Source organism: Lipotes vexillifer, unplaced genomic scaffold (assembly GCF_000442215.2).
Source record: "Lipotes vexillifer unplaced genomic scaffold, Lipotes_vexillifer_v1.1 scaffold137, whole genome shotgun sequence".
Lineage (NCBI taxonomy): Eukaryota > Metazoa > Chordata > Mammalia > Artiodactyla > Lipotidae > Lipotes > Lipotes vexillifer.
The window spans coordinates 658,840-686,208 of record NW_006775780.1 but is presented as its reverse complement, the minus strand read 5'-3'; the positions used below and the strand labels follow the sequence as shown (position 1 = coordinate 686,208).

The 27,369-nt window shown below is 38.6% G+C and overlaps 1 protein-coding gene across 1 annotated transcript in view; it reads right to left on the bottom strand.

Moving 5' to 3' along the window:
* Window positions 1-27,369, bottom strand: part of SEL1L2 (SEL1L2 adaptor subunit of SYVN1 ubiquitin ligase) — a 113,794-nt gene that overhangs the window by 60,033 nt on the left and 26,392 nt on the right. Inside the window, exons 3-4 of the mRNA XM_007450193.1 lie at window positions 26,306-26,474; window positions 1,683-1,785 (exon numbers count right to left, since the gene is read on the bottom strand). Of these exons, the coding sequence (XP_007450255.1) occupies window positions 1,683-1,785; window positions 26,306-26,474 (272 nt within the window). The remainder of the gene's footprint in view (window positions 1-1,682; window positions 1,786-26,305; window positions 26,475-27,369) is intronic.

Genomic DNA, 27,369 nt, shown 5'->3' with positions numbered 1-27,369 from the left:
TTCAGCAGAACCTTCTAAGAGTGGTTTTGTCCCATCAGGCTGAATCTAGGCTTTCCTTGGACTTGATAGAGCCCCTCATCTTGGGTTCACAGGCTATAGGCAGAGCTAGTCTGAAATCTCAGGGAACAGCCCTTCCCATTGTTCTCTCATCTAGCCTGGCCAGCTTGAGAAATCCTATCCTTATTCATCTACTCATTGGCACCTGAGTGAGCGGACTTCCCCATCAGGCTGGATTGTAGTTTGGGGTCTGATTTAACTCCATCCTCATCATGAGAGCCCCCAGGAATGCTCAGCATGAGCCTTGAGTTTTGCTGAGAAAGGTTTCCTTTGCTCTTATAAAGAGCTTCTAATTTAACTTTCCCTAGAGAGAGGACCAAATCCCTTACTTCCTTCTTCTTGTCACTTTGGAAAAATCAGAATCTTTTTGACCTTCCATCTCCTCCTCCATAATTTGGGGATAATAATTTATGTCTTACAGTATCATCGTGAGCAATGAGTAATATCCCACACATAAATGCCTACAACATTAACACAAAGAAGGACCTTGAAAAATGGACGTTGTGATGTTTTTATAACCAGGTTCACAGGTGAGTGCCCCACCCCCACCCTCATCTTCTACACTCTTACACTCTTCTCAAAGGCTTTGAGTTTTCAGAAAGAATTCATGGACTCTGCAGCTGCCTGCCTCGGGCTGGTTACCACAGCTCTGGGATGCTTCCCGTGGGGCTGGTATGCCTAATTTGTGTGAAAACAAAAGAAGTCTCCTTGTCGAAGGCTCAGAGTCCATTCTTTCTATTACGGTTCAAGACACACTTGTCTTCTTCTCTGCCACACCTTCCACTTACCATTTAGAGGACTAGAGATAAAAATAACGAACACTTATCTCCTTATTACTAAGGAGATTGTTCTAAGAGCTTGATTGCATTATCCAGGGTACGAAGCAGTTAAGTAACTTGCTCAGGATCACACCAGTAATGGCAGAGCCAGAGTGTGATCCCAAGGTTTTAACTAGAGAGTTGATAGCACCTCAAGTTGTGCCCCTCTCCTGGGGGGAGAAGATATTTCTGCCTCCCATTTAGACAAAATAGACAAGTGAAAAGAGAAACAATGGACATGGTGTGAGACCATGTGGCCACGGCTTGGTCACCTCCCAGCTGTGCATTTGTGATCACCTCACTATAACATCCTTAAATCTCTGTTCTCAACTTTTTAAAGGGGGAAAAATGAAACTCTTCTTAACTCATAAGTCTGTTCTGGGGATAAAATGGCGTCACATGTACGAAAGTGCTCTGAAAACCATAAAGTGATGTACAGGTGCTGTTAGGCAGAATAAAGCATTCTAAAACAATAACTTCTCTAATTCAAATAATACATGTTTTATTTCATTTGAATCAATTAAAGCCAAAACAGAATATTTTTGCCTGAATGCTCAGATCAGTGCCTTCATTCTGCCTTTCATTTAATGTGTAGGGACCACAATTTCACACATAGTCCTTCCATTTGTAGGCTGGATAATTTGTAGGATTCTTTAAACACCATTTGATCCTTTAAAAAACAAAAGCTTACAGGCAAATAAGCTTACTTGTTGTACCAGTAAGCTTTTAATGACAAATTAGATTTTGGATTGTTCCTTTTTCTCAACCTGGAAATTGAACTTGGCTTAAGTAGCTGGATGGACTTACTCTGCTTTTTCTTTTCGGCTTTTAGACTGCTGGAGGATCTTGATGCCCATCTTAAAAAGCTGGTCTCCTTCATCTGTGAAAATTTTCTTTGTTTGCTTTTTTACTGTATATGGACGAACAAGGACAAATAACATTATTTTTGTGTTTTATATTTTAAAAATAATGTGCTGGAATATTAGTTTGGGGTTCTCTCTCATTTTCTAACTTCTGCATTTCAAGATCACCTCACCTTTGGTCAGATGGTAGAAGCTGCCTACAAAAGTACTCTCTTCCTCTCTTTTGTGAACGGTCTTGGAGGGTAGAGGAGACAGACAGATGTTTCTGATGGTAGGAGGGAGAGAGGTGTTCCCGGTGTGGGAAGAGGGTACAAAGTCCTGCAAGCAGAAGACAGGAAGCAAGGCCTCTAAGGGAAGGGGTTGCCTGGTGTATTCTACAGGCTGGATCTTAGACACCAGGCTTTCAGCTCTCAGATCCCTTGTCTGAACCTTAAGATTTCATGAGCAATGGGCATCTCCAAGATGACCATTGTGTACCTAGGATTGGAAGAGAGAATCTCCCTGAAAATTTTGCTCTGCTTAAGGCTCCCTCCTCCTCCCCAGAACCTTTCTCAGACCTTTCTAGCCTGAGAACTGTTGGGGATGAGCATCAGGAATAAGAGGGCAGAGTACGTGTGCCAAGACACACTTTGGACCTTGGAGAAGACACACAGAGAGAATATCAATAATAATTTGCCTTGTGGGATGGAGACTCAGAGTAAATTTTATAGTATTTAAGGAAAATAAAGAAACAGGAATTTACCTGCTACAATAATAATATATTAAAACATTTATATAACAATTCACAATTTTCAAAACATATCACCAGTTTACAGATGGGGAAAGCTGGTTAGAAGGAAAGTCTGCTTTAGAGCCCCCACCCCAACACACACACACACACACACACACACACACACACACACACACACCCCTCCATAGTATCACAGTGCTTCTTGAAGTCCATTATGACACTCACTGAAACCTCTGATTAGGTGAACCACATCTGAAGTCATTTTATTTTATTTTAATTTTTAATTTTTTTAACATCTTTATTGGAGTATAATTGCTTTACAATGGTTTGTTAGTTTCTGCTTTATAACAAAGTGAATCAGCTATATATATACATATGTCTCCATATCTCCTCCCTCTTGTGTCTCCCTCCCACCCTCCCTATCCCACCCCTCTAGGTGGTCACAAAGCACCGAGCTGATCTCCCTGTGCTGTGTGGCTGCTTCCCACTAGCTATCTGTTTTACATTTGGTAGTATATATAAGTCCATGCCACTCTCTCACTTTCGTCCCAGCTTACCCTTCCCCCTCCCCGTGTCCTCAAGTCCATTCTCTACGTCTGTGTCTTTATTCCTGTCCTGCCCCTAGGTTCTTCAGAACCTTTTTTTATTTTTGGATTCAATATATATATGTTAGCATACCATATTTGATTTTCTCTTTCTGACTTACTCCACTCTGTACGACAGACTCTAGGTCCATCCACCTCACTATAAATAGCTCAATTTCATTTCTTTTTATGGCTGTGCAATATCCCATTGTATATATGTGCCACATCTTCTTTATCCATTCATCTGTTAATGGACACTTAGGTTGCTTCCATGTCCTGGCAATTGTAAATAAAGCTGCAATGAACATTGTGGTACATGACTCTTTTTGAATTATGGTTTTCTCAGGGTATATGCCCAGTAGTGGGATTGCTGGGTGATATGGTAGTTCTGTTTTTAGTTTTTTAAGGAACCTCCATACTGTTCTCCATAGTGGCTCTATCAATTTACATTCCCACCAACAGTGCAAGAGGGTTCCCTTTTCTCCACACCCTCTCCAGCATTTATTGTTTGTAGATTTTTTGATGATGGTCATTCTGACTGGTGTGAGGTGATACCTCATTGTAGTTTTGATTTGCATTTCTCTAATGATTAGTGATGTTCAGCATTCTTTCATGTGTTTGTTGACAATCTGTATATCTTCTTTGGAGAAATGTCTATTTAGCTCTTCTGCCCATTTTTGGATTGGGGTTGCTTGTTTTTTTTGATATTGAGTTGCATGAGCTGCTTGTAAAGTTTGGAGGTTAGTCCTTTGTCAGTTGCTTCCTTTGCAAATATTTTCTCCCATTCTGAGGGTTGTCTTTTCGTCTTGTTTATGGTTCCCTTTGCTGTGCAAAAGCTTTGAAGTTTCATTAGGTCCCATTTGTTTATTTTTGTTTTTATTTCCATTTCTCTAGGAGGTGGGTCAAAAAGGATCTTGCTTTGATGTATGTCATAGAGTGTTCTTCCTATGTTTTCCTCTAAGATTTTTATAGTGTCTGGCCTTACATTTAGGTCTCTAATCCATTTGGAGTTTATTTTTGTGTATGGTGTTAAGGAGTGTTCTAATTTCATTCTTTTACAGGTAGCTCTCCAGTTTTCCCAGCACCACTTATTGAAGAGGCTGCCTTGTCTCCATTGTATATTCTTGCCTCTTTTATCAAAAATAAGGTGACCATATGTGCGTGGGTTTATCTCTGGGCTTTCTATCCTGTTCCATTGATCTATATTTCTATTATTTTTGTGCCAGTACCATACTGTCTGGCACTGTAGCTTTGTAGTATAGTCTGAAGTCCAGGAGCCTGATTCCTCCAGCTCCGTTTTACTTTCTGAAGATTGCTGAAGTCATTTTAAAGGAGAGGCATTCTGGGATTTGATGCCTCATTAACAAGACAACAAAGAACTTTTAAAGTGGTTCTTGTTTTTCTTCTTCCTGACAAGATATCAGAGTTGTGCACTTTCTTTTGTAAATTAAAAAACAAACCCAAACACAAAAAACTTAAAAGCCAGTTTACAACTATTTTGAATGCTTCAAGTTATCCAACCAATTTAGTAACACCAGACAAGTTTTGTGTCTAACTTCTGCTTTGGGTTGTATATCACCTATACTTATGATTAAAGAGGGAAAATAATGGGAAAAATCTACTCATCTGTGTTTGGAATAGCAATTGCTCCTATTAACATGCTTTTAAAGAGTGAGAATAAATTTTGAAAGGTTGACTCTGCATCCATATACATATGAGAAATGATTTACCACTACAGATTTCTAGCCATGGCTTTTACCTTTATGTGTAATTTTCATTTTGGTTTTCCAAATGTATTAAAATACAAGTTTTCTTTAACACAAGAGGGCTCAATTATCAGAGAAAGTTATCTTGACAACACTTTGATTTTCTTTTTATGGTTTAATGATTTCAAAATTTGGGGAAAATTACAGTCAGGAAATGATTTGTGGATTTGAGGAGACCATTCTGAAGCTGATGTAAAAGACCTTCATGATTCTGGAGTCCTTTGAATGGCCAACAGTTTTGTACTGGTAGGGGCTCTACGGTGACTGAGAAGTGATGGGGATGAGCATCAGGAATAAAAGGGCAAATAGGTGTGCCAGAGAAGTATTTAAGGCAGCAGTAATTGTGGAAAGTGATCCAACTAGATGAATTTGTATTTCAGTGTTTGTCAGAGATATAATTTGTAGAGAGTTCTAGATATTTTATTACTTCTGCGGTCTTATTATCATTACTACCTATCTAATTTGGGGACTGTTATGGGCTGAATTGTGTCCTTCAAAATTCATATATTGAAGTCCCAACCTCCAGTACCTCAGAATGTAACCTTATTTGGAGATGAGGTCTTTAAAGAAGTGATTAAATGAGGCCATTAGGTTGGGGCCCTAATCCAATACGACAGGTGTCCTTATAAGCAGAAGAAACACCAGGAGCGTGCGGGCACAGAAAAAAGATCATGTAAGGACACATTGAGAAGGTGACCCTTTGTAAGCCAAGGAAAGAAGCCTTAGAATGAAACCAATCCTGCAAACACCTTGATCGTGGACTTCCAGCCTCCAGAACTGTGAGAAAATAAATTTCTGCTGTGTAAGCCACCTTGCCTATGGTATTTTGTTATGGCAGCCATAGCAAACTAATACTGATGCCAACTCCAGATCACAAGGAAAACAAGCTGTCCCTTCTCCCTGTGAGAAAGGATGCACCCAAATTCAGTTTCTGGTCAGATCAGTGGCTACCTTCTAAAAGCAAGAGGGACTGAAATTTCCAATGGCCCCCCAAGGTTTCCAGGTGCTGGACATATGACTTTCCCAGGCAGCTGGATGCCCAAGTAGCTCACCTCTGACAAGGTCACTTTCTCATGATTGTACTCAAAGTACAGTGTAGTAGGTAGACCTTGCATATGTCCAGAAATACTTGGACCCAGATTACCTTTCTGTGAGATGGTGGGAGAAATGGGAATCTATGCCTTCTCCTGCTCATACTTCAGTTGTAAAATTCTCTAATCAAGTCTATTCCTTAATTCCTGTCACTTGCCATTGTGGAATTCATGCAGAATCCTCTTGTTCATAATGACTAGAAGCAAATCTTTAGAACAAAAATGGCCCACTTGCTTGTTTCAGATATTAATGAGAAGAAGGACAACTTGTTCTCTGTCATTCATACATTTACTCGTTCATTTAATAGGTATGAACTGATACTCACCAGGTGTTAGACACAGTGCTAGATATTGTGTCTTAGCCTGGTGGAGACAAACATGTTTACCAAAAATTACAAGGCCATGTGGTAGGCACTACATAAGAAGGCACTGTGGGAGTAAAGGAGGCTTCTTTGTTTGTAAGCAACAGAAACCCTATATGATTGACTTAAGCCAAAGAAACTTATTAGGAGGTTCATAGACTCAATGGGGTTGATCAGGAATCAAAGTATCTCTGGAAGCAGAGGCAGATATTGCTACTGGGATGGACTAGAATCCAATCCTTTTAGGATCTTCCTCTCTCTGTTGAGGAGGACTCCATGATGAATCTGATGGGTCAGCAGGGAAAACAAGGCTTCTCATTATCTTCCTATAAAAATGTATCCATTGGGGAAGACCTAATTCCTCAGAGGAAATTAGGATGGTGAGAAGGATAAAATGGATGATGGGAAGCCCACAAACAGCAAATGCCCCCCCACTTCATGCCCCTTACTCTGGCTTCATGAAATAAAGAAATCTTCACAGATGAAATGGCACTTTAGATAGTTCTTAAAACGTAGGTAGGGATTTGTCAGGCCAAGAAGATGAAACTGGTGTTCCATTTGGAGGAAACAGTCTATGCAAATGAATTGGGGGGCAGCGTATCTTGAAGAATGAGAGCTTGAGTGTCACGGCTCGTCATACAGTCAAAGCTGGCTACGAAAGTAAGTGATACTGAGGAGAGCGGACAGAGGGGTGAAGAAGGAGAGGGAGGAGAGAACTGAGGTCATTGTGAAGGTGAAGCCAGGTTTGGTAGGAGAAAGAGAGAGAGAATAGAAGTGGCAGGAAGATGGCTCTGATCAGAGACAATTGTTTTGGAGTTTGAATAGAGACGAAGTTGATTGGAGTCAAGGAGGTTCAGCAAGTAAGGCAAGGTCTTTCAACATATATATTTAACCCTCCAAGGTGCTGGTGGCCTATAGCCATTGGCTGATTGATGTGGGAGTAAAAAAGCCCAGCTCCCTTGCCTATGCAAAGGGGGCAATCCTCCAGGGCAATTCGTTCTTCAAAGCCTTAAACTTCTGAAACTCTTATCTTTGCTCAGCTCCTTCCCTTGCCCTAGCCTGCATTCCTCACTTTCTTGTATGTTTCACCAGAAAATCTAGAACTTTAGCATTTAAATTTAAGTATATAAATACCATCTAAATTATCTAGAAAAATAAAAGGAAAAAGAATAATAAATTCATTATTTTGAATCTCAAATTATAGTTACGTTGTGAATCACATAAAGGATCACTGAGAGTTAAAAGAATGTCTTGTCACTGAGAGTTAAAGGAGATGAATATCTTTTAGTCTGACTAAACATCAGGTGATTTCACCATGAAAATGATACAAAAAGATAAAATGGGAAAATCTTTGCCCTGCAGAAAATCTTGCCTCCACAGACACTGTATCTATCTAATTTTATTTTTCTTTAATATAAACCAACTTCAGTTTCTGATTTTCTGAATAATGCATCAGAAGAGCTCTTCACATTTGCCCTTAATGTCTGCTAGAAAGATACAATCTAAGATAAGGAGGGAGAATAACGATCCATTTCTAAAAATAACATTCCATCCAGAAAGAATGACTCAGCAGAGTTTAGTCAGATAAAGATGCGATCAACTCAAATACACTTGAATAGAGCACTGATATTTACAACACTCAAGTTTATTCATTCTGTCCCCAGATTATTGTCCTCAGATATCAATACCTCCAGTGGTATTTCTTAGAAATGGTAGACAAATTATCAGTAGAAAAAAATTTTTTTCTCTTTAAGTATGTATTAAGCAAAGCTTGAAATAAGAGGGATTCTGACAGATACAAATCACAATCTAAAACTCTTAATTTAGCAGAAAGAAATATGGGTTATAAAACAAGTGAAGAATCAAAAATAATATATATCTATAGTTATAGTTATAAATAGGAGCTAATATTTATAAAGCACTTGGGTCCCAGGCAGTTTTCTCACTGACTGTAAAAGGAAGGTGCTATATCATTCCCATTTTACAGATGAGGTGATGTAGGCACAGAGAGGTTAAGTAACCTACCCAAGGTCATATCGCTGGTACCCAGTAGACAAGGATTCAAATCTAGGCAGTCTGACTCCAGAGTCTGTGCTCATACTACTTCTTAGAGCTACACAATATGCAGACTCATGTGTTAAATGCAAAGTTACTATCAAATGATGAAAAATTTGAAAAAATAAAAAAATTTTAAAATATATTTTTAAAATAATTTTATTGTAATTTGTTATAAATATTTTAAAGTTGTTTATTTATAGTAATACTTCATTTATCTGACATTATTGAAAAATATGTTTCATATAAATCATTTTCCCCATTAGATGAGTCATATCCCTTTTTATTTTGACTGTTTTCTGATGGAAATCTGTCTAAAAAGGATACAGTATATTCCTCCACCTTCCCCAACAGAAGATAATGAGCATGGTGTAACCTGGTCTTGATGATTCAGAGCATCATTAGGCATACCTGACAATGCCCAGTCTGGTTGGTTTGGACAAGATTATGTAAGAAGACAGTGCTTGTGGGAGGCCTTGGATAATAGGAAGACTTTCAGTAATGAGTGGGAGCAGGGGCAAGAGAAAGATGGTGACATGCTGTACCCATGTCCTCTGGGGTGGGCAAGAGTGCCTGCTGAAAGTGGCTGGGTTGACACTTAGCTGCACTTGCTAATTTGTAACACCTTAGATCACTGTTTCCCAAAGGGTACATAAGATAATTTTAAGTGGTACACACACAAACTTTAATACTTTGATAGTTAATATATTTAATGTATATTCACCTGTAAATTCTATTTGTGTCAAGTGATGCTAATTTCCATTTTTTTCCCTTAAAAAATTAACCATGAAATATTTCAAACATATAAAAAAAAAATCCAGAAAGTGAAACACACTATAACCCTCCCCTCTCACACACACAGTTTAACAGATGGTGACATTTTGCCTTATTTGTTTTAGGTATTAACTCTAAGGAAACAGAATGTACAGAAACACCCAAGCCTCCTCACAGCATCCTTTCTCCTTGCTCCCTCTTCAGAGGGGTTATTGTCCTGAAGTTGCTATGTAGCTATTTTACTACATATATGTACCCAATATTATTTCTATACTTTATATAAATAGCATCATACTGTATATACTTTTGCAATTAGGTGTTTCTTTTTTTTTTTTTTTTTTTTTTTTTGCGGTACGCGGGCCTCTCACTGTTGTGGCCTCTTCCGTTGTGGAGCACAGGCTCCGGACGCGCAGGCTCAGCGGCCATGGCTCACGGTCCCAGCTGCTCCGCGGCATGTGGGATCTTCCCGGACCGGGGCACGAACCCGTGTCCCCTGCATCGGCAGGCAGACTCTCAACCACTGCGCCACCAGGGAAGCCCGGTTTTTCACTTTTTGAGATTTATTCATCTTGAGCCAAGCAAGTTTCATTCATTCATTTTAACAGCACCAACTGTCTGGTTAAAATTCTTTGTATGTATAATCCACTTTATGTATTCATTGCTTCATTATTTATCCTACTCATTCCATGCACATTAGGTTTTTCCACTTCTGTGTTACCAAAACCAATTGTACAATAAAAATCCTCATGCACATTTCCTTCTACAGATGTGTGAGGATTTATCTAAAAGTACATGTGCCAAGTATGGGATATATGCATCTTAAACTTTACTAAATATTACCACATTGCTGTTTAAAGAGGTTGGACAAAACTTATGCTCTCACTAGTGATGTATAAGGGTTCTTGTTTCTTCACATTCTGGATCACTCATGGGGCTATCTGACCTTTTAGTTTTGCTAATCTGTGTCAAATAATTAATCTTTGCTATTGAATTTGTTTCTGCAATTACTAATGAAGTTAAGTATAATTATTGGCCTTTGGTTGTTTTCACCTTTTAGGAAAATGGGATATTACCTCACACCCGTTAGAATGGCTATCATCAAAAAGGCAAGAAATAAATGTTGGTGAGGATGTGGAGAAAAGGGAAACCTTATACACTGTTGGAAATGTAAATTGGTGCAGCCACTGTGGAAAATAGTATGGAGATTCCTCAAAAAATTAAGAATGGAACTACCATGTGATCTAGAAATTCCACTTCTGGGCATTTATCCAAAGAATTTGAAAACACTAACTTGAAAAGATATGTGCACCCCTGTATTCATCACTTCATTACTTACAATAGCCAAGGTATGGAGACAACCTATGTGCCCATCAATAGATGAATGGATAAATAAGATGTTATATATATATATACATATACATATATATGCGGCACACACACATATATACACACACACACACACAATGGAATACTACTCAGCTATCATCAAAAAAGATGAAACATGGATGAACCTTGAGGGTATTATCCTAGGGTTTATCCTGTATGGGATTCTCTGTGCTTCCTGAACTTGGGTGACTATTTCCTTTCCCATGTTAGGAAAGTTTTCCACTATAACCTCTTCAAATATTTTCTCAGACCCTTTCTTTTTCTCTTCTTCTTCTGGGACCCCTATAATTCGAATGTTGGTGTGTTTAGGGCTGTCCCAGAGGTCTCTGAGATTGCCTTCAATTCTATTTATTCTTTTTTCTTTATTCTGCTCCTTGGCAGTTATTTCCACCATTTTGTCTTCCAGCTCACTTAATTCATTCTTCTGCCTCAGTTATTCTGTTACTGATTCCTTCTAGTGTATTTTTCATTTTAGTTATTGTGTTGTTCATCTCTGTTTGTTTTTTCTTTAGTTCTTCTAGATCTTTGTTAAACATTTCTTGTATTTTCTCAATCCATGCCTCCATTCTATTTCTGAGATTCTGGATCATCTTTACTATCATTACTCTGAATTCTTTTTCAGATAGATTGCCTATTTCCTCTTCATTTATTTGGTCACGTAGGTTTTTACATTGCTCCTTCATCTGTGACATATTTTTTTGCCGTCTCATTTTTTTTTTCCTTTTTTTTATGAGTGGGATTTTGTTCCTGTCTTGCTGGTTGTTTGGCCTGAGGCCTCCAACACTGGAGTTTCTAGGCTGTTGAGTAGAGCTGCGTTTTGGTGCTGAGATGAGGATCTCTGTGAGACCTCACTCTGATGAATATTCCCCTGGAGTCTGAGGTTCTCTGTTAGTCCAGTGGTTTGGACTGAGAGCACCTACTGCAGGAGCTTCTGCATGACCCCTGGCTTGTGAACCAAGCTGGTTCACTTGGGGGCTCCTCCCGTCTCCTTGGGCATCAGGGTCTCCCACCAGCGGGCATCAGGCACTCTAGTTGTGGGGAGACACTAACTGTACGTCTTCCCACACTGCCATCTTGACTCCACCCCCCCAACAAGGCTTTTAATGTAGGAATTGTGGAATTGTTTCCCCAAAGTTATTTTGTATTGCTTCTTTCAGGTTTCCAGATTTATCGTCTTATTGGTGGAAAGAAATTTGTGTATGTGAACATATTGGCTTGAAAGTGTTCACACACACACACACACACACAAATCAAGTGGCATAAATTCAAATTCAAATCTGTATAAGGTGCAGGGATATTGTGTAGGTTATTTTCCAGGAACATGTTTTTCCCTGTGAGAGTCGAAGTGGAGGAAAAGCTTCCTTAATATTTACATATAATGGTGGGTGGTTTGTTGTTTTTTCCTAATCTCCCCTTTCACCGTATGCACAGCTCTATGAGACTCTTAGTTTTATTCATAACTCTTTATCTCAATTTCCTTGTCAAAGATCTTTATGCCTTTTTTATTTTCCCACCCTGAGATTTAAAATCCAAGGCTCATCCATTACCAGCTCTGATCACAGCTTGCCAAAACATCAACTCACATGCTTATTTTTCATTATTTCTAGCACCTGGGAATTTCAGTTTCTTGTGAGCCCAGGTCTTCATTTAAAAAATGTGTTTTGGCATATATTAGGCGTCATTTTTAGGTATTTGTAAGCAGTAGGATTTTCATATTGGATTAAACCACCATTTTGCCAGAATAGGAGATCTTTAGTGATTTTCTTTTAAAATAAACTCCTTCACAAAAAAACTTGTGTTGATTTAAAGAAAAACTTTAAGTAATAGGAAAGATATTAAATGGTACACAGATTAGGTTCCCTGATAAGCAGACTTTAAGAGTTTGGAGTATTTATTAAGAAGTGTCCTTGGGGGCTTCCCTGGTGGCGCAGTGCTTGAGGGTCCGCCTGCTGATGCAGGAGACGCGGGTTCGTGCCCCGTTTCGGGAAGATCCCACGTGCCGCGGAGCGGCTGGGCCCATGAGCCATGGCCACTGAGCCTGCGCGTCCGGAGCCTGTGCTCCGCAAATGGGAGAGGCCACAACAGTGAGAGGCCCGCATAACGCAAGAAAAAAAGAAGTGTCCTTGGGATTTCCCTGGTGATGCAGTGGTTAAGAATCTGCCTGCCAATGCAGGGCACATGGGTTTGAGCCCTGGTCCGGGAAGATCCCACATGCTGTGGAGCAACTAAGCTCATGTGCCACAACTACTGAGCCTCTGCTCTAGAGCATGCAAGCCAAAACTACTGAGCCTGCATGACAAAACTAGTGAAGCCCGTGTGCTTAGAGCCTGTGCTGTGCAACAAAGACAACCACCACAACGAGAACCCCCTGCACAGCAATGAAGAGTAGCCCCCGCTCACTGCAACTAGAGAAAGCCCACGCGCAGCAACGAAGACCCAATGCAGCCATAAATAAATAAATAAATAAAAATAAAGAGAAAGAAGAAGTGCCCTTGGGAAGCACACCTGGTGAAGAAGTTGGATTAGGCAGAAAGAGAAGCTGTTACGCAACCTGCAACAGAGAAGAACAAACCTGACTCCATATCAGATCTATTCCTTTAATTCTAACCCTTGTGTTCTGTTGCCTGTGCTCAGCCATGCTGGCTCTGCTCCTTTTGTAAAAGAATGTTGCTTATAGCCTGAAATATACATGATAACCCATTCTCAAAGTTCTGACCTTTGAAGGTATAACACTTTTCCATTCATATAGAGATAAAAAGTTGCAGAACAGAAAATAATAATTGTCTTCTTGGTGGTATATAGGAACATTGTGACCAGACCTATTTGGACAGCTGCAGGAACAAAGGATTCCTGCACCAAAAAGTTTGCAAGAATGAGCCATACCTCCTTCAATCTTAGTATAAAAGAAGCCTGAATTCTAACTCAGGTAAGATGGTTCTTTGAGACAGTAGTCCACCATCTTCTCAGCCTGCTGTTTTTCTGAATAAAGTCTCTATTCCTTGCCCCAACAACTAACTTGTCTCTTGATTTATTGGCCTGTCATGTGGCAAGTAGTACAAGCTTGGACTCAGTAACAAGCCCAGTGAAACCCTTTCCTGACCCCAGAGGGTACTCTGGAGCTAACATGTCTATTCTAACTCATCTCAAGTTAGACTGACATGGTCAGGCCTTTATGTTCTCGAATTGATTAGTCACTGGAAGTTGCCTCTCCCAGGAAGAAGGCATAACTTTGGGCTATGCAGTTGTCTGCACCTGAGACAGTCTCTAAAGGGACTGACTGCTGAAGGCTGTCTGTGAACTTCACTTCCAGCAACTGGGCAACAAGTCCCTCATTGAAGAGAGGATCTGAATGGCACTTCCCAGTGTCCTCCACATACATTCCACAGTCAATAAAGTGGAATACAAAAGATAAACTTAGCCTAGCTGGTCACAGACCCTAGAAGTGAGAAAAAAGAATGCCAACCCTGGCTTAAAGCAGGATTCTAAGACACTCCCCTCCAACCAAGAACACAGGAGCTGTATGGTCTGATCACCAAAATTAATGATGATTAATTCCAAGAAATGCCAGGAAGGATCTGGTCAGGAAGGACAAAGAAACTAGTGTTCCAGTTGCCTGCAGGAATAGGCTCCACTGTTCCCACTGCATGATTAATTATTGATTTGTCTTGTTAACAATTTAATAAAGATAATTACTCTATTAGACTCAATTCTGACTCAGAAAGAAGAATTAGTTATTGAAGTTCTAGTGATAAGATACCCTGAGAGAAAATGAGCATGCCGTTAAAAAAATGTAATGGGATATGAAAGCATTGTGTTCAACTATAAAACACCATTCAAACATACTCTAAAACTGTAAGGTTTTATTATTTTTATGTAGCACCTATATTGTAGTATATTGTAGAGAATGCTGAACTTGCAGTCAGAAGATCTGAGTTTACATCCTAGCTCTATATAGGAAGAATTCAACTCAATTTAATTCTGCAAATATTTATTCATATTAAGTATGTGACAGACACAATGCCAGGCACAGATCTTGCCTTGAATTAAAGGGAAAACAAATGCTATTGGTTATATTTGACAACCTCTAGGTAAAGGAAAAAGTGATAGAGATCTGAAAATTGGTAGATAGTTCTCCTATTTTCAAGATGTAGAAAAATATATTCATATTCTAGAACCAGCTTGATGCCAATCTCCTTAATTTCTCTTTCATTTTTTGAACAAATTTTTATACACAATTTGTGAGCCTTGAGTTAAGGAGATATTATCACTAAGAATCAGGAAGTTTTTTGAGAATGTTAGGTTCAATCTAAGTTTTCTTTTCTGAAGGACTAACAAGTCTGGAGAGTAGCATTTATATAAAACACCTATATCCCATTTTTTATGATATCCTGTACACAAAATGTTGAAATGGGAACTGAATGAGAATGGGATTTAGCAAGGTTTTTAGCCAGCTCTACAACCATGTATAACCCATATTTCTGGTTCATTTCATAGCTTGTAAATCTTCCAAGGAAGTTTACTTCTCCATGGCTTCCTCTACTTTCTTAACTACTGATTTCATAGGTACTGTCCCTGACACTAGGCTTCTGTGTAGGGTTGAAGGTGGGGGATCAGGAAGGCATGTCTGCCTACCTTCTATCTACCAATGCTTATTAAGGCATCTTCCCAAACAAGGGCAGTGCACTCTGTACAAGGCATTCTGATAACGAAAATTTTATTTTTTCAACCTCAACACATGTAGATTTTTTTCTGTTATCAGTGGGTAAATATAATATTAGAGATTTATGGTGGATTATTGTGGGCTCTAGGCTCTAAACTTGGTCTTGTCTGGTTAACGTCTGTAACAAGAATTTGGGTAAAAGATTGGAGGGCGTGCTTGTCAAAAATTTGAACGACAGAAAACTAGGAGAGTTTGATTGATATAATTGATAGGTTGAAATAGTCCCACATGAACACAATGAAACAAATAGACATAAATGTAAAAGATTTCACTTAGATTCAAAAATTTAGTGAACACATAAGGATTAGGAGATATCTGGCTGTGATGGTCAACTTTATGAATCTATTTGGCGAGTAGAGTCTCCAGTTATTAAGTTCTACATGAAACTAGTTTTTGCTGTGAGGGTATTTAGCAGGCACCTTTAAGTAAGTGAGATTATCCTAAATAATCTGGGTTGGCCTGATTCAAACAGTTAAGAGGCCTTAAGAATGGAACTGAGTTTTCCCTGAAGAAGAAAAAAGTCCACCTGTAAACAGCAGCTTCAGCTCCTGCCCAAGACTTCCAGTCTGCCTTGTTGATAAACTACCCTGTGGGTTCCGGACTTGCCCAGCCAGCTCCCATAATCGCATAAGCCAATACCTTAATATAAATCCTTTAATATATCTCTCCTACTGGTTCTTTTTTTCTGGTTGAACCCTGATTGATACACTGGCTTAGTACCTTTAGGTGTGAAAAGATTTCAGTTTGCTCTAAGTTTGTTATGCGTTAATCGCTATGAGTGGCGGCCAGAAACAACTCACAGGATCTTAGAAACAATATGCACGAGCCACAGTATCCAGTGAAGGGGAGGCACAGTTCCATTGCTGGAGTCCATACCCATAGCGGGATTATTCTGTCCATCTCCAGCTGCCTAAGATCACTGTGGGGAAGGGATTTTGGTGTAATGGAAGCTAACTTTATAAGAAAGAGATATATTAAATAATGTCACAGGTTGCCCTGTATGATACAGTGAGCTTAGTCACAGGTATTTAAGTAGGAGCTGGTGTCGTCTGCCAGGAATATCTGATGAAAGATACTAGACTAGATGACCTCTAATTCTAAGGTTCTGTAATTTTACTTTTAATAACTATGCTTCTAATGCATGCCACTAAATGTCCTCATCCTTTTAGTTCATGCCATTTAATTTCCCTTGTCTGGAAAACCTGGTGTGTTGGTTGTCTTCTGATTGCTTTTCTAGAGCCAGTCCATCCTGCTCTATGCCCATATGGGCTTCTTCAAAGGACTCCCTTGCCCTCCAGCTTCTGGTTAGATTTGGCTGAGAGGCACCAGCTGGAAGTACGAAGGGTAGGAAGAGAACGAGGTAGGAGTATTTATTCTCCAGCTCCCCAAGTCTGGGTTGCTGCAGGCTGGCTTAGTCCCTTGACCTCACATCATAGTTCTGTCAGAGGGTCCTCTCCACATACCTCTTGCTTTCTTTCTCAGCATCCCAGTAGCCACTACTGCCCTGAGACCCTGCAGACCTAGGGGTGGTAATGCCACTGCGGTTACTATCCTAGGTTTTTCCACACCCTGTCTGCACTTTTAGAAATAGGCCCTTGACTAAATTTTACTCATATAAATTTAATTTTTTATTTTTTAAAAAATATTTATTGTATATATGTGCCACATCTTCTTTATCCATTCATCTGTCAATGGACATTTAGGTTGGTTCCATGTCCTGGCTATTGTAAATAGTGCTGCAATGAACATTGCGGTACATGTCTCTTTTTGAATTATGGTTTTCTCAGGGTATATGCCCAGTAGTAGGAATGCTGGGTCATATGGTAGTTCTATTTTTAGTTTTTTAAGGAACCTCCATACTGTTTTCCATAAAGAGGTAGACATAGAAAATGGACTTGAGGACATGGGGTGGGAGGGCCAAGCTGGGGTGAAGTGAGAGTAGCATTGACATATATACACTACAGAATGTAAAATAGTTGGCTGGTGGGAAACAGCAGCATAGCACAGGGAGATTGGCTCGGTGCTTTGCGATGACCTAGAGGGGTAGGATAGGGAGGGTGGGAGGGAGGCTCAAGAGGGAGGGGATATGGGGACATGTGTATGCATATGGCTGATTCACTTTGTTGTGCAACAGAAACTAACACAGTACTGAGAAGCAATTATACTCCAATAAAGATCTATAAAAATAAATAAATAAATAAATCACTTCTCAAAAGTAAATTTATTTGGTTGTGTCTGGTCTTAGTTGTGGCAGGCAGGCTCCTTAGTTGCAGCTCACCAGCTCCTTAGTTGTGGCATGTGAACTCTTAGTTGAGGTATGTATGTGGGATTTAGTTCCCAGACCAGGGATCGAACCCAGGCCCCCTGCATTGGGAGAGCAGAGTCTTAACCACTGTGCCACCAGGGAAGTCCCCATATGACTCAAATTAAATGTGTCATTTGTTTCCTGTCAAAAATCCTACCTGCTACTTCAAGTAACATGCATGTCAACATTTTTATGTCCTATATAGAGCCAACTCTTCAAATGAGCAGTCAACCAGTCTTTTTGAGTAAATGTGGGAAAAATACTCTTAAAATATTAAGATTAAAAACATTAAAAAATCTTTGTCGAAGCAAGACTCTCATAAAGACCAAGGACAGACTAGGTCAGTAAGAGTCCTTCCAGCTCCAAAACTAACCTCTCTCTCCTCTGGAATCCCTTGGTTCTCAATTTCTATCTATTGCTTTTATTAGTAGTGATCACTTTTCTATGTTTACTTCTGGCAGAAGGAAACATTTTCTAATTTGTGTAAATCTTGATGAATGGATGTTATGACTATTATAAGACAGGGGTTCTCAAATGTCCTTGAAACATTTAGGTAGGCATCAATGAATGCATGTACGCTCCCTAGAGATGTGGAGGACAGGAATACATTTCTTTAAAGTCTTAGGTTTGATAATTCAAAGTGTGAGTTTTGAAATCTACTGCATACATTATACTGTTAGTTCTAAAATGAAAATGTTTTCAATTATTTACCATTATTTTTTTCCCCATAAATTTATTTATTTATGGCTGTGTTGGATTCTTGTTGCTGGGCACGGGCTTTCTCTAATTGTGGCAAGCAGGGACTACTCTTCGTTGTGGTGCGCGGGCTTCTCATCACGGCAGCTTGTCTTTGTTGCAGAGCACGGGCTCTAGGTGCGCGGGCTTCAGTAGTTGTGGCTCGTGGGCTCTAGAGTGTAGGCTCAGTAGTTGTGGTGCATGCGCTTAGTTGCTCCGTAGCATGTGGGATCTTCCTGGACCAGGGCTCGAACCCGTGTCCCCTGCATTTGCAGGTGGATTCCTAACCACTGTACCACAAGGGTAGTCCCTACCATTATTTATTTCCCTGAAAATCTTCAAGTTAATTTGGTGCTCAGGAAATTGAGCATCTTTACCATACAGTTCAATATTTGCCCTAAGCCATTTTGAGAAGCAAGGGATTAAAATTTCTTAATATTGTCAGCATACTTTTGTGAGATGCATATGGTATAGTGGCTAAGAGCTAGAGGACTTTGACACCAGACCATCTAAGACCAGACCATCTAAGTTCAAATCTTAGTTTCCCTACTAAATATTGGTTTTATAATGCTAAGCAAATTATTTCTCTGTGTTGCAAGTTTCACACCTTACAAAGTGGAAATGATATAACCTATCTTAAGTTAAGTGAACATTAAAAAATATGGGGGATGCTCAATTAGAATTAGCTTATTATCTATTATTATTAGGTATAATATAGCCAGTTCCATATAAGGGAAAGGGATTTCATTTGAAGGTGACATTAGTTACTCTTTTAAACAGCAGAAGCTCTCTTAAACAACCTCTACCTACCTTATTCGCCAAATTAATCAATGATTTTCATGTCTTCTATCCAACTTACTGACCGATGTCCACAGCATATTGAACTAGTTTGTGGCCAGTGGGATTCTCTTTAGTACAGGTGTTACTTCTGTTCCCACCCTTTGCATACTTACCAAAGATCAGGAGTGCTTGATCCCAAATCTATTTGTATCAATTGTGCTGTTATTATAATTACAGAATTTAACCAAACAATATGTAAACTTACCAGAATAAGTACAAAAAGAAAATGTTGTTTCTATGTAAAGTGATTGAAATATTATGAAAAAACATGATAAGGTGAGCCACTAAAAGTTATCAAATTTAATTGTAGGCAAAGCATTTTAAATGACTAGGGGGAAAGTCTGCAAATATCTGGAAGGATCTTGCCCATACTTGTTCCATAAATGTTTTTAGCTCCTTTTTTCATTAAAAAACTGAGATGGGAAATCATAGATGATACAGTTTGAGTGTGGTTTATACTAGAAATGCCAATCAGTAGACCAATGCTAAATAAAAGGCAGCCCATGTTTCTATGCCAAAAAATGGTCAAATGTATGTTTCAATGTATATGATTTAGATTTAAAAGAACTTTAAGATATGTACATATTTTTATAGTGCCATTAAAAACTGATATTCTTAATTTATCTCTGCCAAAGAAGATTCCCTCTCCTAAATAAGATGTTAAATTATAGAAACTCATACATATCTGTTAGAAAAGAGAAAGTTTTCATGTATCAGACTTAAATGTTGAAAATGGGTCTTAAATTTTATAATTGAGCACCAGTTAACTCCTGCACACAGAATCTATGGAGACATTGTTTATATTTTCTTTTTTTAATACATCTTTATTGGAGTATAATTGCTTTACAATCGTGTGTTAGTTTCTGCTGTATCACACAGTGAACCAGCTATACGTGTACATATATCATCATATCCCCTCCCTCTTGCATCTCCCTCTCACCCTCCATATCCCACCCCTCTAGGTGGACACAAAGCACCGAGCTGATCTCCCTGTGCTATGCAGCTGCTTCCCACTAGCTATCTATTTTACATTTGGTAGTATATATATGTACATGCCACTCTCTCACTTTCTCCCAGCTTACCCTTCCCCCTCCCCATGTCCTCAGGTTCATTCTCTATTTCTGCATCTTCATTCCTGTCCTGCTCCTAGGTTCCACAGAACCTTTTTTTTTTTTTTTACATTCCATATATATGTTTTAGCATACAGTATTTTTTTTTTCTCTTTCTACGGTATTTGTTATCCCTTTCCAGATATTTCTCTTCATTCTGTATAACCGACTCTAGGTCCATCCACCTCACTACAAATAACTCAATTTCATCTCTTTTTATGGCTAATATTCCATTGTATATATGTGCCACATCTTCTTTATCCATTCATCTGTCGATGGACACTTAAGTTGCTTCCATGTCCTGGCTATTGTAAATAGTGCTGCAGTGAACATTGTGGTACATGACTCTTTTTGAATTATGGTTTTCTCAGGGTATATGCTCAGTGGTGGAATTGCTGGGTCATATGGGAGTTCTATTTTTAGTTCCTTAAGGAACCTCCATACTGTTCTCCATAGTGGCTGCATCAGTTTACATTCCCACCAATAGTGCAAGAGGGCTCCCTTTCCTCTACACCCTCTCCAGCATTTATTATTTGTAGACTTTTTGATGATGGCCATTCCAACCGGTGTGAGGTGATACCTCACTGTAGGTTTGATTTGCATTTCTCTAATTATTAGTGATGTTGAGCATCCTTTCATGTGTTTGTTGGCAATCTGTATATTGTCTTTGGAGAAATGTCTATTTAGGTCTTCTGCCCATTTTTGGATTGGACTGTTTGTTGTTTTGATATTGAGCTGCATGAGCTGCTTGTATATTTTGGAGATTAATCCTTTGTCTGTTGCTTCATTTATAAATATTTTCTCCCATTCTGAGGGTTGTCTTTTGGTCTTGTTTATGGTTTCCTTTGCTGTGCAAAAGCTTTGAAGTATCATTAGGTCCCATTTGTTTATTTTAGTTTTTACTTCCCTTTCTCTACGAGGTGGGTCAAAACTGATCTTGCTGTGATTTATGTCACAGAGTGTTCTGCCTATGCTTTCCCCTAAGAGTTTTATAGTGTCTGGCCTTAGATTTAGATCTTTAATCTACTTTGAGCTTATTTTTGTGTATGGTGTTAGGGAGTGCTCTAATTTCATTCTTTTACATGTAGCTGTCCAGGTTTCCCAGCACCACTTATTGAACAGGCTGTCTTTCATCCATTGTATATTCTTGCCTCCTTTATCAAATGTAAGGTGACCATATGTGCATGGGTTTATCTCTGAGCTTTCTATCCTGTTCCATTGATTGATATTTCTGTTTTTGTGCCGGTACCATACTGTCTTGATTACTGTAGCTTTGTAGTATAGTCTGAAGTCTGGGAGCCTGATTCCTCCAGCTCCATTTTTCTTTCTCAAGATTGCTTTGGCTATTCAGGGTCTTTTGTGTTTCCATACAAATTGTGAAATTTTTTGTTCTATTTCTGTGAAAAATACCATGGTAGTTTGATAGGGATTGCATTGAATCTGTAGATTGCTTTGGGTAGTAGAGTCATTTTCACAATGCTGATTCTTCCAATCCAAGAACATGGTATATTTCTCCATCTGTTTGTATCATCTTTAATTTCTCTCATCAGTGTCACAGTTTTCTGCATACAGGTCTTTTGTCTCCTTAGGTAGGTTTATTCCTAGGTATTTTATTCTTTTTGTTGCAATGGTAAATGGGAGTGTTTCCTTAATTTCTATCTCTGATTTTCCATCATTAGTGAATGGAATGCAAGAGATTTCTGTGCATTAATTTTGTAACATGCTACCTTACCAAATTCATTGATTAGCTCTAGTACTTCTCTGGTAGCATCTTTAGGATTCTCTATGTATAGTATCATGTCATCTGCAAACAGTGACAGCTTTACTTCTCCTTTTCCAATTTGGATTCCTTTTATTTCTTTTTCTTCTCTGATTGCCATGGCTAAAACTTCTAAAACTTTGTTGAATCATAGTGATGAGAGTGGACAACCTTGTCTTATTTCCTGATCTTAGTGGAAATGGTTTCAGTTTTTCACCACTGAGAATGATGTTGGCTGTGGGTTTGTCATATATGGCCTTCAATATGTTGAGGTAAGTTCCCTCTATGCCTACTTTCTGGAGAGTTTTTATCATAAATGGGTGTGGAATTTTTCAAAAGCTTTTTCTACATCAATTGAGATGATCATATCGTTTTTCTCCATCAGTTTGTTAATATGGTGTATCACATTGATTGATTTGCATATATTGAAGAAACCTTGCATTCCTGGGACAAACCCTACTTGATCACGGTGTATGATCCTTGTAATGTGCTGTTGGATTCTGTTTGCTAGTATTTTTAAAGGATTTTTGCAACTATGTTCATCAGTGATATTGGCCTGTAGTTTTCTCTTTTGGTGACTTCTTTGTCTGCTTTTGGTATCAGGGTGATGGTGGCCTCGTAGAATCAGTTTGGGAGTGTTCCTGCCTCTGCTATATTTTGGAAGAGTTTGAGGAGTATAGGTGTTAGCTCTTCTCTGAGCGTCTGATACAATTTGCCTGTGAAGCCACCTGGTCCTGGGCTTTTGTTGCTGGAAGATTTTTAGTTACAGTTTCAATGTCAATGCTTATATTGTCAATGCTTATAATGTCAATGTTTATATTTTCTATTTTTTCCTGGTTCAGTCTCGGAAGGTTATGCTTTCTAAGAATTTGTCCATTTCTTCCAGGTTGCCCATTTTATTGGCATATAGCTGCTTGTAGTAATCTCTCATGGTCATGTGTATTTCTGCAGTGTCAGCTGTTACTTCTCCTTTTTCATTTATAATTCTATTGATCTGAGTCTTTTCCCTTTTATTCTTCATAAGTCTGGCTAACGGTTTATCAATTCTGTTTATCTTTTAAGACCGAGCTTTTAATTTTAATGATCTTTGCTATCATTTCCTTCATTTCTTTTTCATGTTTTTCTGATCTGATCTTCATATTTCTTTCCTTCTGCTAACTTTGGGTTTTTTTTTTGTTGTTGTTGTTCTTCTTTCTCTAATCGCTTCAGGTGTAAGGTTAGGTTGTTTATTTAGATTTTTCTTGTTTCTTGAGGTAGGATTGTGTTGCTACAAACTTCCCTCTTAGAACTGCTTCTGCTGCATCCCATATGTTCTGGGTGGTCGTGTTTTCATTGTCATTTGTTTCTAGGTATTTTTTGATTTCCTCTTTGATTTCTTCAGTGATCTCTTGGTTATTTAGTAGTGTGTTGTTTAGCCTTCAGGTGTTTTGTCTTTTTTACAGTTTTTTTCCTGCAACTGATATCTAGTCTTATAACGTTGTGGTCAGATAAGATACTCGATAGGATTTCAGTTTTCTTCTCAGAACTGCTTCTGCTGCATCGCATAGGTTTTGGGTTGTGGTGTTTTCATTGTCATTTGTTTCTAGGCATTTTTAAAATTTACTCTTTGATTTCTTCAGTGATCTCTTGGTTATTTAGTAGTGTATTGTTTAGCCTCCACGTGCTTGTATGTTTTACAGTTTTTTTCTCGTACTTGATATCTAGTCTTATAGTGTTGTGGTCAGAAAAGATCTTTGGTACGATTTCAATTTTCTTAAATTTACCAAGGCTTGATTTGTGACCCAAGATATAATCGGTCCTGGAGAATGTTCCATGAGCACTTGAGAAGAAAGTGTATTCTGTTGTTTTTGGATGGAATGTCCTATAAATATCAGTTAAGTCCATCTTGTTTAATGTGTCATTTAAAGCTTGTGTGTCCTTATTTATTTTCATTTTGGATGATCTGTCCATTGTCGAAAGTGGGGTTTAAAGGCCCCTACTGTGATTGTGTTACTGTCGATTTCCCCTTTTATGGCTGTTAGCATTTGCCTTATGTATTGAGGTGCTCCTATGATGGGTGCATAAATATTTACAATTGTTATATCTTCTTCTTGGATTGATCCCTTGATCATTATGTAGTGTCCTTCTTTGTGCCTTGTAATAGTCTTTATGTTAGTCTTTTTTGTCTGATATGAGAATTGCTACTCCAGCTTTCTTTTGATTTCCATTTGCATGGAATATCTTTTTTCATCCCCTCACTTTCAGTCTGTATGTGTTCCTAGGTCTGAAGTAGGTCTCTTGTAGGCAGCATATTTACGGGTCTTGTTTTTGTATCCATTCAGCCAGTCTATGTCTTTTAGTTGGAGCATTTAATCCATTTACATTTAAGGTAATTATCGACATGTATGTTCCTATTATCATTTTTTAAATTGTTTTGGGTTTGTTATTGTAGGTATTTTCCTTCTCTTGTGTTTCCTGCCTAGAGGAGTTCCTTTAGCATTTGTTGTAAAGCTGGTTTGGTGGTGCTGAATTCTCTTAGCTTTTGCTTATCTGTAAAGGTTTTAATTTCTCTGTTGAATCTGAATGAGATCCTTGCTGGGTAGAGTAATCTTGGTTGTAGGTTTTTCCCTTTCATCACTTTAAATATGTCCTGCCTCTCCCTTCTGGCTTGCAGAGTTTCTGCTGAAAGATCAGCTGTTAACCTTATGGGTTTAATTTTTGATAGTTTGATTAATATGTGTCTTGGCATGTTTCTCCTTGGATTTATCCTGTATGGGACTCTCTGTGCTTCCTGGACTTGATTGACTATTTCCTTTCCCATATTAGGGAAGTTTTCAACTATAATCTCTTCAAATATTTTCTCAGTCCCTTTCTTTTCCTCTTCTTCTGGGACCCCTATAATTTGAATGTTGGTGCATTTAAAGTTGTCCCAGAGGTCTCTGAGACTGTCTTCAATTCTCTTCTTTCTTTATTCTGCTCTGCGGTAGTTATTTCCACTATTTTATCTTCCAGGTCACTTATCTGTTCTGCCTCAGTTATTCTGCTATTGATTCCTTCTAGAGAATTTTTAATTTCATTTATTGTGTTGTTCATCATTGTTTGTTTGCTCTTTAGTTCTTCTATGTCCTTGTTAAATGTTTCTTGTATTTTCTCCATTCTATTTCCAAGATTTTGGATCATCTTTAGTATCATTACTCTGAATTGTTTTTCAGTTAGACTGCCTATTTCCTCTTTATTTGTTTGGTCTGGTGGGTTTTTGCCTTGCTTCTTCATTTGCTGTCTATTTCTCTGTCTTCTCATTTTGCTTAACTTACTGTGTTTGGGGTCTCCTTTTCACAAGCTGCAGGTTTGTAGTTTCTGTTGTTTTTGGTGTCTGCCCCCAGTGGGTAAGGTTGGTTCAGTGTGGTATGTAGGCTTCCTGGTAGAGGGGACTAGGGCATGTGTTCTGATGGATGAGGCTGGATCTTGTCTTCTGGTGGGTAGGACCACATCTGGTGGTGTGTTTTGGGGTATCTCTGAACTTATTATGAGTTTAGGCAGCCTCTCTGCTAATGGGTGGGGTTGTGTTCCTGTCTTGTTAGTTGTTTGGCATGAGGTGTCCAGCAGTGGAGCTTGCTGGTCATTGAGTGGAGCTGGGTCTTAGCATTGAGATGGAGATCTCTGGGAGAGCTCTCGCCGATTGATATTTCTTGCGGCTGGGAGGTCTCTGGTGGACCAATGTCCTGAACTAAGCTCTCCCACCTCAGAGGCTCAGGCCTGACACCTGGCCGAGCACCATGACCCTGTCAGCCACATGGCTGGGTCATACTGGAGAAGATGCCCTGAAGCCAGGAGAAAGCTTCATGGGAGACCTGTCAGAAGGCTTGTTTGATGAAATTAGGCAAAGGATGGTGACATTCTGTACCCAGGCTCTACTCGCGAAGGGGAAAGTGTACCTCGGGAAGGTGAGCACGCGCTTCCACTGTTTATATTTTCTAGACTCTTCCTGCATCCAGAGAAATCTATCAACTAATCAGTTATGTCTTTACTAGAGACAGTTTTAGATTGCTAGACCAGAAAAAAAGGAGCACTATTATTAACTTCGATTTTCTTTAAAGTATGAGGGTTTCTACTAGCAGAATCTCTGAAATGTTTTATTTACATAATTATGGAGGGTTTTTTTATTCATGAGTCTTAATTATCAACCTTGCTTATTATTATCAGTACAAATTCTAAATTAAGTCAGTGGACAAAAACTGACAAAATTTAAGGCTTTTGTGTGTATAACTCTTTATGACTATATCCTAAGACTTTTTGGAATGTAGCTACAAAATTTGATTTTAGAGTACATGAAGTCATTTTTAATTTACCTGTGAGAGGGCATTCTACTTACAATGATTTTTACTTCTTTTCCACATATGTTTATTTCGAATTCCTTTTATTCTTAATTTATGCTGATTCTTCTTTTTTTCTAAGAGATTTTCTTTTTTATTGATCACATTAATTGATTTTTTTTGTTCCAATATATTTGATAAATATTGTTTGATTTCACTCACTGATACCTACAAAGAAAAAGATTTTTTTTCATGTGTATCTTTTTAAAATGAAACAAGTGACTCTTTAAAAACCAGCTTTAGTGAGATATAATTCATATGCTATAATTTTAAATGTATAATTATACATTTAAAGTGTACAATTCAACGACTTGTAGAATAGTCACAGATATGTGCAATCATTACCACAATTTTAGAACATTTTTATCACTTCAAGAAGAAACCATGAGTCCTTTAGCTATTACCCTCCCTCTTCTCTCATTCCCTCTACTCCCAGCCCCATGCAATCACTAATCTATGTTCTACATCTCTACCATTCCTCTATTCTGGATTTGCATATGAATGAAATCATATAGTGTATGAATTTTCATGACTGACTTCTTTCACTTAGCATAATGTTTTCAAGTTTGATCCATGTGGTAGCATGTACCAGCACTTCATTCATTTATATGGCCAAATGTTATTCTTTATATGGGTATACTACATTTTGCATATCCATTTGCCTGCTGATGGACATTTGGACTGTTTTTACGTTTTGGCTATATGAATAATCCTGCTATAAACATTCATATACAAGTTTCTATATGGATAAATGAGGACTTTAAACGTGATTCTTCTTATTGTAGGGTTGCCAGGTTCAGCAACAGAAAATACAGGGTGCCCAGTTAAATCTGAATTTCACATAAGCAATGAATTTTTTAAAAGTATAAGTATGTGACAAAGATTGTATGTTAACAAATGGACCCATAGTGTATGATGGCTCAGTGGCTGCTCTGCAATAACCAGGTGTTCAAGTCAGTGGCAGCTCTGCTCTGTGCTTTCATTCAGGGACCTGGGCAGATAAAGGCTGTGCCAGCTTCAACACGTGAATTCCAAGGTTTCCCAGAGTATTGATATCTAGCAG